General features: G+C 33.2%; 1 protein-coding gene across 1 annotated transcript in view; it reads right to left on the bottom strand.

The window, feature by feature from the left end:
* The window catches only part of CCDC178 (coiled-coil domain containing 178), a 375,512-nt gene that overhangs the window by 261,685 nt on the left and 97,681 nt on the right, over window positions 1–16,146 (bottom strand). The window contains exon 12 of the mRNA XM_034996280.1: window positions 8,512–8,695. Within this exon, the coding sequence (XP_034852171.1) occupies window positions 8,512–8,695 (184 nt within the window). The remainder of the gene's footprint in view (window positions 1–8,511; window positions 8,696–16,146) is intronic.

Here is a 16,146-nt window from a genome sequence, read left to right as displayed (position 1 = left end):
TTGACTTTCTTTTTCTATGAAAAAAACATAGTTTTTTTTTTTTGTAGAAGCATTTTTAAATTACAAAAAGTAAAATTAAAATAACCTGAATCCACAAACGCAAAGATATGCATTGTGACTTTTTGGTGTATTCCATTTTAGGTCCAGGCATTAAAGTTGTTATGTTTGGTAGAGTCAGCCTAGTAAGATCTTTCTGAGCCACTAAAAAAAAGTCCAATTTTTTAAAATTAAAAACTGAATTTACAATTTATCCCTGTACTCACATATTTTAAGACCTATTCTATTACTGTAAAATTTGTGTATTGTTTTCCCATTATATGTTAACACTGTATTCATGCTTTCCATAAACATTTATTGAGTACCTACTTTGTTTTAAGCACTGTTCTAGGCATTGAGATGCCCCAGTGTACAAAACAAACAATCCTTGTCCTCTTGGAGCATATTTTCTTATTGCTATTTTGTAACTATTATAAACATACTTAACATGTATCTTTGTACCCTTTGTTCATTTTTATTATCTAGTGATTTTCTTTAAGCCTTGTTTTTAGAAATAATGTTAATTAACTATAGATTACAATTGTATTTAAAGTTCTCTACATATACTGGTTTAATATCCACAAATCAGTCAACATGATACATGACATTCACAAAATGGAGGATAAAAACTATTCGATCATCTCAACAGATGCAGAAAAAAACATCTGACAAAATCCAACATCTGTTCATGATTAAAAACTCTCAACAAAATGGGTTTAGAGGGAACATACCTCAACATAATAATAAATACATGACAAACCATTAGCTAACATCATACTCAATGGTGAAAAATTGAAATCTTTCCTTTATATCAGGAACAAGACAAGGATGTCCACTCTCACCACTCTTATTCAACATAGTACTGAGAGTCCTAGCTGCAGCAATCAGACAAGAAAAAAATAATAAAAAGCATTCAAATTGGTTAAAGAAGTAAAACTATCACTATTTGCAGATGACATAATACTATATATAGAAAACCCTAAAGACTACCAAAAAATTATTACAACTAATAAATAAGTCAGTAAAGTAAAGTTGCAGGATACAAAATAATACATAGAAATCTGTTATATTTCTGTACATTAATAATAAAGTAACAGGAGAAATTAAGAAAACAATCTCATTTAAAATTGTAGCAAAAACAACAAAATATCAGAAATAAATTTAACCAAGGAAGTAAAAGACCTATACTCTGAAAATTGTATGACATTGATGAAAGAAAGTGAAGACAACACAAATGAAATGATATACCTTGCTCATGAATTGGAAAAATTAATATTGTTAAAATATCTATACTACACAAAGTGACTAATCCACAGATTCATTGCAATCCCTATCAAAATACCAAGAGTATTTTTCACAGAACTAGGGAAGAATCTTAGTAAATTAAAAACGCTGAAACAAAAGTAAAAGAGTACATGATCAAAGCTGTTAATATGGAACACAGAAAGAAATAAAGAAGAGTGACTGTGCTTGCAATCTATAGCATAAATGATTGAGTTTCTGAGCTGCTTAAACCAGAAGGAAACATGAAACATTAGAGACTGCCAATTATTAAGAGAGAAGGAATATAATTTTATCAAGAAAAGTTTTTTCTTAGTTCTGTAATCTAACATAAATTAAGTGCATAGGTTTTTGACCATCTTGAACAACATGACTACCTCTTTCATTAATTTAAAAAATCAAGCAGCAATAATCCATTTTGACCATTACTTTCACCAACTTCTGTTAAAAGTCAAGGATGTAATATCAACTTATAATTCAATAAAAGCTACTGTACAGGGTCAAGAGTAATACACTTTATATTTTACTAATAGGTATAAATCCTCAAGAATCAAAATAAATAAATTATTAGAATGTCCATTTTCTAACCATTTTAAAATATCATCAGTCTCAATCAGAATCATGATAGAAGCTGTATAGTACACAAATCACATTTTGGCTTATTAAAGCTATTTTACTGTTAATTGAACTGGACATTCTCTAAGAAGGCCTGAAGTGGTAAAATTTATGACCTCTGAGAAAGTTTTTTAGAAGGTTTTGATTTTTACTTTGCTCAGACAAGATTTTTCTCTAAAGAAGAGTTAAGGGTTGTTATAAATATTTGAAAAAGAACTCAAGCAAAATCATAACCTTCTAAAGTATAAAGTTATAGATCAGATTACTGTGCCCTAGAACACTGTAAGGACATAACACATTGTCTTTTTCTAGCATTAAAAGTAATCCCTAAACACCTAAACGAAGTTTAAAGGCTAGAAATCATACAATGTTTGCTCTTAGACCACAATGGAATTAAACTAGAAATCAATTAATAGAAAGTTTATTAGAAAAATCCCAAAATATATAGAGACTAAACAACATATTTCTAAAAAACATATGGCTAAGAAATAAATCTTAAAAAAAAATGTATAAATATTTTGAACTAAATAAAAACAAAAACACAATTTATCAAAATTTGTGGGATACAGCAAAAGCAGTGCTTAAAGAGAAATTTATAGCACTGAATGCATATATTAGAAAAGAAGAAAAACCTAATACCAATAATCTAGATTTCAACCTTAAAAAACAGGAAAAAGGAGAGAAAATTAAATCAAAACTAAGCTGAAGAAAAGAAATAGTAATAATTAAGAGCAGAGATCAATGAAATTGGAAACAAAATCATAGTGAAAAAAATCAATGAAACAAAAATGTGTTTTTTTGAAAAGATCAATAAAATTGATCAGCCTGAAGCCAGATAAACTAAGAAAAAAAGAGGCAGGACACAAATTACTAATATCAGAAATGAAAGCAGTGATCACTATAGATCCTTTGGATATTGAAAGAACAGTAAAGGAATACTATGAAAAACTCTATTTTGAAAAACTGGATACACTTGATGAAATGAAACAATTTCTTAAAAGAAATCTGCCAAAACTCATATAAGAAGAGGTAGATCATCTAAATATGCTGCTATTAAGGAAATGAAATTAATAATTAATTACCTTCCAAAACAGAAAGCACCAGGCCCACACGGGTTCACTAGTAAATTCTATCAAACATTTCAGGAAGAAATTATACTAAATCTCTATAATCTCAGAGGATAGAAGCAAAGGGATGCTTCCTAACTCATTCTGTAAGACCAGCATTACTGAAGCTAAAATGTGTGTGTGGGAGGGAGGGGGTTGGGATATTTACAAAAAATAGGATCAGGTATAGGCAAGGATGATTCATCTCAACATTCCTTTTCAATATTGAACTGGAAAGCCTTGAAAATACATTGATAAAAAAAGTAAGTAAAAGTACCCCTGGAGGGCGCCTGGGTGGCTCAGTTGGTTAAGCGACTGCCTTCGGCTCAGGTCATGATCCTGGAGTCCTGGGATCAAGTCCCGCATCGGGCTCCCTGCTTGGCGGGGAGTCTGCTTCTCCCTCTGACACTCCTCCCTCTCCTGCTCTCTCTCTCTCATTCTCTCTCTCAAATAAATAAATAAAATCTTTAAAAAAAAAAGTACCCCTGGAAATAATAAGCAATTATGTACAGGTGCAGGACACAATGTGAATAAACAATCTTCCATTGTTTTCCTATATGCTAGCAATGAACAAGTAAAATTATAAATTAAAAACAATGATTATTCATATCAGTTCCCCCCAAAATGAAATAATTAACTCTAAATCTAATAAAATATGCATAAGATCTATATAAGGAAAACTCTAAAACTCTGATGAATGAAATAAAAAAAACTAGATAAATGTTGAGATATTCTATGTTAACAATAGGAACACTCAATATTGTCAAGAAGTCAGTTCATTCTAACACAATGTGTAGACTGAATTCAATCACTACCAATATCCTAGCAAGTTATTATGTGGCTATTGACAAAGTGATTCTAAAATTTATAAGGAGAGGCAAAAGACCCAGAATAGCCAACACAATATTGACAAAGAAAAAAGGAAGAGGCATAAACACATTTAACATGAAAACATACTATAAAGCTACATTATTCAAGACAGTGCAGCACTGGTAAAAGAATAGACAAATAGATCCACAGAAATACAATCAATTGATCTTTGACAAGAAAGCAATGACAACACAGTGGAGCAAAGACAATATTTCCAACAAATGATGCCAGAACAACCAGACATCCCCACATGCAAAAAGAAATGAAGCTAGATGTACTTTATACCTTTCACAAATATTAACTCAAAATGGATCATAAACCTACATGTACATCAAAAAAAAAACAAACAAACTGTAAAACTCCTAGAAGATAACAAAAGAAAACCTGGATGATCTTGGGTACGGCAATAACATTTTAGATACACCACCAAAGGTACGATCTGTGAAAAAAAAATAATTGATAAGCTGGGTTCATTAAAATTAAAACCTTTAGCTCTATGAAAGCCACAGTCAAGAGAATGAGAAGATAAACCACAAACTGGGAGTAAATACTTGCAAAAGACAAATATGACAAAGACCTGTTATCCAAAATATACAAAGTACTCTGAAAACTCAACAGTAAGAAAACAATACGTTAAAAAGGGGGTCAAAGATGTTGGGGCACCTAGCCAGCTCAGTCAGTAGAACATGGACTCTTGATTTGGGGGCTGTGAGTTCAAGCCCCATGTTGGGTGTAGAGAGTACTTTAAAGGGGGGTGGGTAATGAGCTTAACATGCAACTCACCAAATAAGATATACAATGGCAAATAAGCATATGAAAAGATGCTATACATCATCTGTCATCAGGGGAATGTAAATTAAAAAACAACAATGAAGTATCACTACATGGCTTACAATGGCCAAAATCCTGATCACTGACAACATCAACTCTTGGTAAGGATTTATGCATTGCTGGTAGGAATGCAAAATGGTACAGTAACTTTGTAAGACACTTTGGCAGTTTCTTATAAAACTAAATATATACTAAATATATACTAAGATCCAGCAACCATGTTCCTTCACTCATACCCAAAGGAGATGAAAATTTATGTCCGCATAAAAACCTGTATATGGATACTTATAGTGGCTTTATTTATAACTGCCAAAACTTGGAAGAAACCAAGGTGCTCTTCAATAGGTGAATACATAAACTATGGCAATCCAGATATAGAATATTTAGTGCTAAAAAGAAATGAGCTATCAAGCCATGAAAAGACATGAAGGAATCTTGAATGCATATTAGTTAAGTGAAACAATCTAATCTGACAAGGCTACATACTATATTATTCCAACTATATGATATTTTGGAAAAGGCAAAACTATGGAGACAGTAAAATGCCAGTGGTTGCCATAGTTGCCAAGGACTTTTAGGGCAGTGAAAATACTCTGTATGATACTATTATGATGGATACATATTGTTATATATTTGTTCAAAATCTAGGCATGTACACACCACCACCAAGAGTGAACTGTGATGTAAACCATAAATTTTAGGTAATTACCATTATCCAATATAGGTTAATCCTTGGTAACAAATGTCCCACTCTGGTGGGGGATGTTCACAATGGCGGAGGTTACATGCATGTGTGGGGGCCAGGGGTATATGGGGAATCTCTGTATCTTCTCTCAATTTTGTGGGGACCCTAATACTAAAAAATAAAGTCTAAAAGGTGATCCTAATATGGTTATTTTGAAATTCTGAGGCTGAATAAATCTTTTTTGGTTGGAGTATATATCTCCTTAGTGTCTGACTAGTTTAGATCAACTCCAGCATCAGAAAACCTTGTCCCCAAATTCTACACAGCTACCTAAAAACTATGCTACTTTGGGCAAATCATTTCACCCCAAAATGAACAAACTAATAACACCACAGTATTATGAACAGTGAATTAACATGTATAGAGTAGCCTACAGTAGGCTTGCAGAAAACTGTCTTCCTTTCTACTTCCTTTCTTCTTTTCTACTAAGTTTCCACTTAGTTCTAGTACTATGATTTTTAACCTAGAACCAGAGTGGCCTGATGTTCTTCTTTTCCACCAAAATTCTAGTATGTTCAAAAAACCCTCCAAATTCCTGCAGCTTGCACAAAAACCTTCTATTTAAACGTTGAGAAGTATTTAATATCTGATGAGCTTTCAAGATTTTTCTTGTTATGATATTACATTCTTCAGACAACACTGAATGATTTTCTGTTCATTCCATCAATACCATAATTGAATACATACTACCCTTTTATTGACTTATCTCCTATCCCTGTGGATAATTTTATCCTGGGACTTAGCTAACCGTGTTTTTTCTGAATAGGTGAGTTATCGGGATTGAAGGTATGAAAAAATTGGGACAAATTATCTGTAATAGCTGGAAAATTCCAGAAACTGCCAAATATCTTGATTGTTCAAGGTTGCTTCTAGTCTAAGACTGCCTAAGTCTTACTGAGCATTGTACAGGTACATTAATTTGAGGAAACATAACTCAGAAATTTTACCTCTAAGGTTTCAAAATGTTATTTCTCAAAGCTAGCTCAGATGTGATAATGCTATAATTTCTAGAAGACATGAATTAAGGGCAGAATCAACAAATATGCAAAGTTACCTGCAAGAAAAACATGATGCCAAGACTCAGAAAATTAAATAGATTTTTATTGCTTAGTCAATGAGAGACAGTGGGGTCATTACAAAGGCAAAACTACAAACCTGAATTACTCCAAACCTGAATTACCTAAGGACTCTCTAGAAATTTATTTTTAATTCATTACCACTCTGACACAGATACACATGTGTACATCAAAGAAAATTAATGCCCTATATATTCAGCTCAGAGATTAGTGGAAGTGTTTAGTAATGGGGAATTACTTCCTAAAATGCGTAATTTCTTTCTGTTGCTTCTTTCTGTGTCTTAGCTACTAAAGGGTAGGGAAAGGACCTGATTAATACTTTCTTCAATTTTGCTTGAATAAAACCAGGGGGACACTTACACTTTGCCTTAGGTTGGTAAAGCAAGAACAGTGGAGTTACATCAAATTTGCACTCAACCTATAAACTGTATTTTATGGCATCAGGAAAACTTAGGAAAAAAATAAACAATTCAATATAACACCCTTCTTAATAGATGAGTGACTTGGGCTAGTGAAGCCATATAGCTGAAGAACTGAAGGCAGGTTGTGACAGGTATGAGATAAATATGTGAACAAAGGTTTCTTGTCAATTGAAAAAATTAAGAGACATTGTTAAGTGACCAAATCAGGGGTTGATGTCTTCACTGATATTCTCAGTGGAAAAAAAAATTAATTATTGGCCATTGAGAAACACAGACTAACGAAAAATTAAAGAAAATTATAAAACAACATCTACTGTGTTATTATATATGCTAAACCATATGTATAATCACATGCTTTATATTTTTAAAATAACTTTGAGGCGGGGGTGCCTGGGTGGCTCAGTCGTTAACCATCTGCCTTCGGCTCGGGTCATGATCCCAGGGTCCTGGGATCGAGCCCCCCATCGGGCTCCCTGTTCGGCAGGAAGCCTACTTCTCCCTCTCCCACTCCCCCTGCTTGTATTCCCTCTCTCATTGTCTCTCTCTCTGTCAAATAAATAAAATCTTAAAAAAAAAAAAATAAAAAAATGAAATAACTTTGAGGTTAATTTTTACTATACATATGGTTTCTATCATACTAATTTTGGAACATATATGGCATAAAAAACCCATTGAGTAATCCATGGGAAGGGATAGAGGTAAAATACACAAGTCCATCGAACAGCTGGATTCAATGTGGGAACAAAATCCTAGTCTCTCAGGTATAGAAACATTTATTGGAAGACAATCTAAGTGTCCTAAATTTAGAAAGCACAAGAGAAAGTCTTCACTGAACACAGAACACAGATTCTGAATTTTACAAATAATTGTATGATAATAAGTATTCAATAAGTAAATGCTAAAGATGGGAGGAGTGTGAATATGATGTGTGATGGACAGAAGTAGCCTGTTAAAGTGGTCCTTTATGTGTGGTAAAATGGAGTTGACTTTGCTAGCGTCTATACCAAATGACAGGGGGTGGCTATTCATCATGTTTCTCACTTAGGAATAGATTTGAGGCCTACGAGCAGTTGTTTCTGTGGAAACACTGTGGTCTACTAAGCATTGCTTGGTGCTCAGGAATCCAGTAACTTGCAGGCCTGATGTAGGTAATCCCTTTTCTTCTATTAGTAAGGTGCAAGGGCACTTCCCAGCAACCCTTCTTCCTACCATAGGCTGGAACTATTATTATACATTAGATACACAGGATGAGTTTAAACCAAGCACCATTCTTCTGGTGATCCAGGTAGTTTATGGTCAGTAACACCAAAAGGCAGACGTTAAATGTTGATTAGCTACACTGAGCCCCATTCCTCTTCTATTCATGCTGGGCAGCTGAAGAGAAATGATTTTATTCAGATTTATTAGAAGAAGTAATTATTTTAAAAGGCTATTATAACTTAAATTAAAATCAAACTATCATCAACAAATCAATAAAACTGAGGTTAATTACCATTTTTTACAACTAAGCAGAACACAGAGATACAAACCTTGAATTTTCTTCTCACTTCTGCTATTTTCTCTTCTAATTCCTCTGTTTTAAATTTGGTTAGGTGGAAAACAGCACCAAGCTGATAAGCTTCCCTGTATAATTGTTTAAGAAATTCATCATTTTTTGACCTTAGTTTCATCGAAGATTGGATTTCAGACTCAAACTCTGCTTTTTTCTTTATACTGTAAAAAACAAAACAAAAAGATTGATATGATTATTTCAAAAGACTATATATTGAGGCAAATACATTTAATAATAGTAAAAAAGGAACAAGGTCATGTTTTAAATGTTGCCAAAAATATAAAATAACCAGATACTTAACTAAAACTTGAATACAAAGAATATGACCCAAAATTCTATTTATTTTCCTGCTTTTCCTGTTGGCTACTCTTAATTGTCAAGCTGTGCTCCACCTCAGAAGGATATCAATAAAAAAGGCTTGGAGACCTCAAATGCTCAGCTTTCAGAGCATTCATTCCTTCTATATCAATCCATCCCTTCTAATCCTGTATAACATTGCTATTAAGAATAATCAAATAGGAGAAAAATGCAGTCCATGAAAAAGAGAAACAAAACTTAACAAGAGAAAACTAGTAAGTAAAACAAAACTTTCAAAAAGAAAACCAGGGGTGCCTGGGTGGCTCAGTTGGTTAAGCATCTGCCTTTGGCTCAGGTCATGAACTCAGGGTCCTGGGATCAAGCCCTATCTTGGGGCTCTCTGCTCAGCGGGGAGTCTGCTTCTCCCTCTCCCTCTGCTCCTCCCCGCCATTCGTGCTTTCTTTCTCAGATACATAAATAAAATCTTTAAAAAACAAACAAACAAAAAACCAAAAAGAAAACCAATAGCTAAGGAGAAAGAGTTAATAGAGGGAAAAAGTAAGACATTAGATTGGATACCACCTTTTTCCAGATACATACCATTGAGGCATACAAGATAAGAAGAAAATAAAAATAAGACATAGCTACATTCACATGAGGTAACCATCTCTATGGAATAGAAATAAAACTGGAAAGCAAAATAAAAGTGGAGGAGAACCAGCCAGAAACTAGCTGAAGGTATGTGTAGTATGTGAACCTGTGCAAGGTTCACTACATCACAGCAGGGGTTTCTATCAGTTGTACTTGTTTGTGAAAGAACCAACTTACTGATGAAGGCTATAGGTTTATAGAAAGCTACAGCATTGGGAAGAAAAGACCCAGAGACCAAGAACTCAACCAATGGGTAAAGAAAAAATGAAAAAAAAAAAAAAAATGGAAACACAACATACAAAAAGCAGTTCTAAAAGGGAAATTGATAATAAGTGCCTACATTAAAAAAAAAAAAAAGACAGATCTCAAACCACCTAACTTTACATCTCAAAGAACTAGAAAAGTAAGAACAAACTAAGCCCAAAGTTAGAAGAAAAGAAATGATAACAGAGCAGAAACAAGTGCAATAAACCAAAAGCTATAGAAAAGATCACCAACAAAAAAATATGTTTTTAAAAAATATGTAAAAACTGACAAACCTTTAACTACATTAAAAAGAGAGAGAGAAAAAGAAAACTCAAATAAAATCAGAAATGAAAGGGCTACATTACAACTGGTAACATAGAAATATAAATGATCAAAGAAACTACTATTATGAACAATTGTATGCTAACCAACTGGATACCCCAGAAGAAATACATTCCTAGAAACACACAATCTACCAAGACTGAATCATGAAAAAATAGACAATCTGAACAGATCACCGATGAATAAGAAAACTGAACCAGTAATCAAAAACTCCTAATTAAAAAAAGACCCAACCTGACGGCTTTACTGGTGAATTCTACCAAACATTTAAAGAGGAATTAATGCCTATTGTTCTCAAACTCTTCTAAAAAATTTAAGAGGAGGGAAAGCTTCCAAACTCAATCTATGAGGCCAGCACTACCTTGATACCAAAGCCAGACAAGGAGATTACAAGAAAAGAAAATTACAGGCCAATATCCCTGATCAATATAGATGCAAAAATCTTCAACAAAACCCTAGGAATCTGAATTCAACAACGAATTAATAGGATCTTACATCATTATCAAGTGGGCTTTATCTCTGGGATGCTAGGATGGTTCAAATATGCAAATCAGTAAATGTGATACACCACTTTAGTGGAATTAAGGATAAAAATATGACCAGGTCAATAGAAGAAGAAAAGAATTTGACAAAATTCAACATCCATTTATGACAAAAGCTCTCAAAATATTGTATATAGAGGTAATGTATTTCAACATAATAAAGGCCACGTATGACAAGCCTACAGTTAACATCACACTCAGTGTAAAAAGCTGAAGGTTTTTCCTCTAAGATCAGGAACAAGCCAAAGGTGCCCACTCTTATCGTATCTTTTTCAACACGGTACTGGAAGTCTTAGAGTATTTAAGCAAGAAAAAGAAGTAAAATGTATCCAAATTAGAAAGGAAGAGTTAAAATTTTCTGTTTGCAGATGACATAATCTTATATAAAGCGAACCCTAAAAAACTCCACCAAAAAGCTGTTAGAACTAATACATAAATTCAGTAAAGTTGTAGAATACAAAATCAATATACAAAAATCTGTTGCATTTCTATATATAAACAATGAACTATCTGAAAAAAGTGAAACAATCTCATTTACAATGGCATCAAAAAATAATAAAATATGTAGGATAAAATTTAACTAAGGATATGAAAGATCTACAAACTGACATTGTACATAAGACACTGATGAAAGAAACTGAGGAAGACAAAGATATGGAAAGATATCCTGTGTTTATGGATTGGGATATTTAATAATGTCAAAATGTCTATACTACCCAAAGCAAACTAGAGATTCAATGAATCTCTATTAAAATTCCAGTGGCATTTTTCACAGATATAGAAAAAAAAATCCTAACGTTTGCACAAAGCCACGAAAGACCCCAAATAGTCAAAGCAATCTGGAAAAAGAAGAACAAAGCTGGAGGTATCACATTTCCTTATTTCAAACAATATTATAAAGCCATAGTATTCAAAGCAGTATGATACTGGCATAAAAAACAGACACATATACAAATAAAACAGAATGAAGAGCCCAGAAAAAAACTTTTGACAAGGATGTCAACAACACACATGGGGGAAAAAATCATCTCTTCAACAAATGGTGTTAGGAAAACTGGACAGCCACATGCAAAAGAATTAAATTGGCTGGACCCCTATCTTACACCACTTACAAAATTAAATTGAAATGGATTAAGGACTTAAATACAAGAACTAAAACTATAAAACTCCCAGAAGAAATATAGGGAAGATTCTCCTTGACACTGGCTTGGCATTTTTTTTTTTTTTTTTTTTTTACACATGACACCAAAAGCACAGGAAACAAAGTAAAAAATCAAGTGGGACTATGTTAAGTTAAAAGGCTTCTGTACAGCAAACAAAACAAAACAAAAACTCTCAATAATTTGAAAAACCAACCTACTTAATGAGAGAAAATCTATTTCAGACCATTTATGTGATAACCACTAATGTGATAAGACGTTAATATCCAAAATATATAAGGAATTTCTGTAACTCGGAAGGTAAAAACCAAATGATGTAAACTTTAAGTATATATATAATTTTTTAAAAACTAAATAAAAGAAAGCATGAAAATACTTTTAAATTGATAAGAAAAAATGACTTTGGATCTAGACTATGATACTTAGATAATCCTTGTATGAATGGATTGAATAGAAAACGGAATGTGAGTTCATGGAAACAGGAATGTGCACTTAAGATTTGCTATGAAGAATAGGAGGGCAGAGCTGGAAGGTAGGGCTCTATTTTATCTTGTGTTTTCTTCTTTTCTAAGATAAGCAATATTATGCAATGTTCATATGCTATTAAAGTAGAGGGAAATAATGATAATTCATGGGAAAGAGGAGATAATTGTAGCTGCAAAGCTCCTAAATGTGTAAGAGTAAATGGCATCCAGGGGTGCCTGGGTGTCTCAGTTGGTTAAGTGTCTGCCTTTTGGCTCAGGTCATGATGTCAAGGTCTTGGGATCACTTCTCCCTCTCCCTCTGCAGCAACCCCCCCATGCTCTTTCTCTCTCTCTCAAATAAATAAATAAAATCTTCTTCAAAAAAGAGTAAGTGGCATCCATTTGGCAAGTGTGTGGGTGATGGGAACTCCTATGTAAGAGCTGCTTCCGTTATTACATGTTAATAGAGAGGAACACAGAGTATGTAAAGACAGACGCAAATAGGCTAGCAAGAGAAAGAGGTAATTTTCATTTGATCGCTTCTATGTCCTCTATTAATTATTTGGGAAGATTATTAGCTTTAAAATGAGGATGATGTGGGTATTAGGAATGAAGAGTGATAAGATGTGAAATAGTTCTCAGAAAAACTGAATTGTCTAAAAATTTTTTGGTAGTGGTGAATGTGACTTGAGATTTATAGTCATAGAATTTAAGTTCTACTCAGCAGTAAATTTACTGCAGTACTAATGAAGCTTAAATATGAGGGCCTCTAACTGACCCCAACCCCTTGTAAAGTCTTTTGAGTGTCTCTAACAGTGTTTTCAAATGGTCATACATTTTTTATAGAGTTTGTAAAAATAAGATATTTTAACCAAAATTTATTAAGACTATTTTCTCTTTCTGACATAATTTATCCTTGTCAAGTGGCATTGAATTGGTTGTGGGAATTCTATATTCATAACCTTGTATTCTTCATGAAGAGATCTCACATTCTATAACACTTAGGGCTCTACTAATTATTTATATCCCATCTTCTTGTCCTTTAGGGCCCACCAAAACATGATCCACCCATGGTGAAATTAATTAACACAGCTGTGTTTTACTTTAGCCACATTCAGTTGTTGGGATCCTGCTTTAGTTAAATGATAGGGTTTTTCAAGTCACAGAAATAAAATTTGAAGGTTATTTAAATGAATGCTTATTTTGGTCAGATATTAACTAGGTTCTGTATAAAAAAGAAAGAAGGACAAAAAGGTGGGATATAAAAAATTAGTAGGGATAATAGACTGGTCATCTTAAAGTGTCAAATACTTGTTGGAGGGTAATAGTAGAGTAAGTAAGCTGGAAAGAAAGGTATCAGTTGTGAGAGAGTGGATTCTTAAAATTGAAACCAGGAGGTGACTCCATTAATGGAAATGGTAAGATGTAAGGGTAAAACTATAAGAGAAGGTGGTTGGTATGAGATGGAAGAAAAGATTGTTGGGAATGTGGAGGTCTAAAAATTGAGAATCCAAGTTCTTTCATGTACTAAATACAGACCAAATTCAGGTTTTGATTGCCTCTGCACAGACACAGAGAGAATGGAAATGGGAAGAGCAATTTATTTGTAATATTTTAATTCCTTAAAAAATGTCTAAAATAGGCTAAAATATTGGTGAGTAGTTAATTTTGAATGGTGCGTATAGCATTTTCTCTTTCAATAGCTGAAAAAGTAAAAAATAAAATAAAAGCAAAATAGTTTAAGAATATTCATTGAAAAATGTGCTGGTAAATGCTGAAAAAATAATATTCTATACTCCTGTGAAGTAACTCAAATTAATAGGCTGGTAAGATATAGCTAAGCGAGTATGAAAAACACCGTACCCTGCGGATTCATTCTAAGTATTCCAGCCTATTTAACAACTTCAATAATATTCTAATTGCTATCTCTACAAATAAATCACTATCCTGTTAACTCTTGATAAACACATTTCATAAAATATACCAGTATGTCTTTATGGTATTCAATAGCTTTTTTGCTCATTTCCCTTGATTATCAACCCCATCTTTGGATCACTGCAGTTACAATGGCATTGTCTTGCTTCAGGTACAGTAGAGCATTAGGAGTAGATATTTTACAGAGCTTGAAAGTAAGAAAATGGCTATACAGAAATTCATACCACACGGTTAACTTCAAGCAAACTAAATACAAATTAATCAATTTCAAGTCATCTTAAACAAGTTCATTTTCCTTGACTTAGGTTACTGAAGCCTGCCTATCATGTGAATAAGCAATCAAGTAAAGTTGCTTGCTCAAGTCAAATGTCCCAAATGTAAAAGGTCCATTTCTAAAGGATGCTGGCTTATCTGAAAGACAAAATTACTAATTACACATTGTACTACAAGGTAAACAATGATGTATCATTATCATCACCAAAAGGGCTTGCAAATATTTGTATGCATAGTCATGAACAAAGATCTGTTAAGAAATAGGACATCTATCTTTCAATGTTGCCATTTTTATTTATTTATTTATTTATTTTTAAAGATTTTATTTATTTATTTGAGAGAGAGAATGAGATAGAGAGAGCATGAGAGGGGGGAGGGTCAGAGGGAGAAGCAGGCTCCCCGTTGAGCAGGGAGCCCGATGCGGGACTCGATCCAGGGACTCCGGGATCATACCTGAGCTGAAGGCAGTCGCTTAACCAACTGAGCCACCCAGGCGCCCCCAATGTTGCCATTTTTAAAATGAACTATATATGAACAATAGATCATATACTGAATTGATTATGTAATTCATTCAAATAGTGTAACAGTTGGAAATGACCTCAAATAGTGAGATGGTAGTCTAGTGGAATCTTAGAATATATGTATCAGTCAAAATTTGGGGAATTTTCATGAGGGCATTCAATAGATGTATGAGCATGAGTGATTTGCTTAAAAAGTTATTATTATTTTTAGACTTAAGGAAAAAAGAAGCTGGGATTAGGGGAAGGTGATTCAGATAAATGGAAGAATAAAAAGTAAAAAATAAAAGAGTAAGAAGGACAGAGTTCTTTTGAGAAAGCAGTGGTATAGCCAAATAGAGATGGAGAATTAAAGTAATAGGCTTTTGATTTTTTTTTTTTTGTAAGTAGTAAATGTCATGTCCACAGTTTGCTATAACATGTCAGAAATAGGAATCAAGACTTGCCAGTGGAGATAGAGAGGCAGTATTTCTGAGAAAGAACATAAATTTTGGATTCAGATACACCCACAATCAAATTCTAATTGTTCTTTATGTAATACGGGGGGATGGTTTCATACACAATTTCCCTATCTGTGAAATTTGGGTAATAAAACCTACCATTAAGGTTGTTACAAAGATCAGATTTAAATACATTGAGAATAATATATACACTGTACTTATACACACTGAATAACATACACAAATGATTTAATAAGTCATTTTTTGTTAATCGGAAAGTATCAACAGCATGGATCTTTATTACAGTGCCATCTGGTTTAATGAAATGGAAGACAATGAGAAAAAGAAAGACAAGTAAAAAAGGTAAATAATCATTAACACTACTTTGGAGAAAAATGAGATTCACAGGTGACATCAGAACAAACATAGCAGAGTGAATAGAAGCACAGAGATACTGAAGCAAAGAAAGAAGTAAGGATAACAAATTTTTATATTCAGCTTTCATTAGTTCATTATGTGATTTATTTAACACCTACTGAGAACACAGACAAGCACACAGACACACACAAACACACACAATGCCTAAAAGCAAGGAGCTTAGCTGAGAGGAAACATAAACAAACCATCAGTAACTGTACAGAGTGAGACAAGTCCCGGGCAAAAAGTATATGAAATCAGAGGAGGTTAGTTAAATGAATACTTATGAGCATTGATTGCATATCAAATGCTATGCTAGGTGACTGG

This window comes from Mirounga leonina, unplaced genomic scaffold, assembly GCF_011800145.1.
Source record: "Mirounga leonina isolate KUSES-001 unplaced genomic scaffold, KU_Mleo_1.0 Mir_93, whole genome shotgun sequence".
Classification (NCBI taxonomy): domain Eukaryota; kingdom Metazoa; phylum Chordata; class Mammalia; order Carnivora; family Phocidae; genus Mirounga; species Mirounga leonina.
Note: the sequence above shows the minus strand (reverse complement) of the source record. Positions and strands in the feature narration are given on the sequence as shown.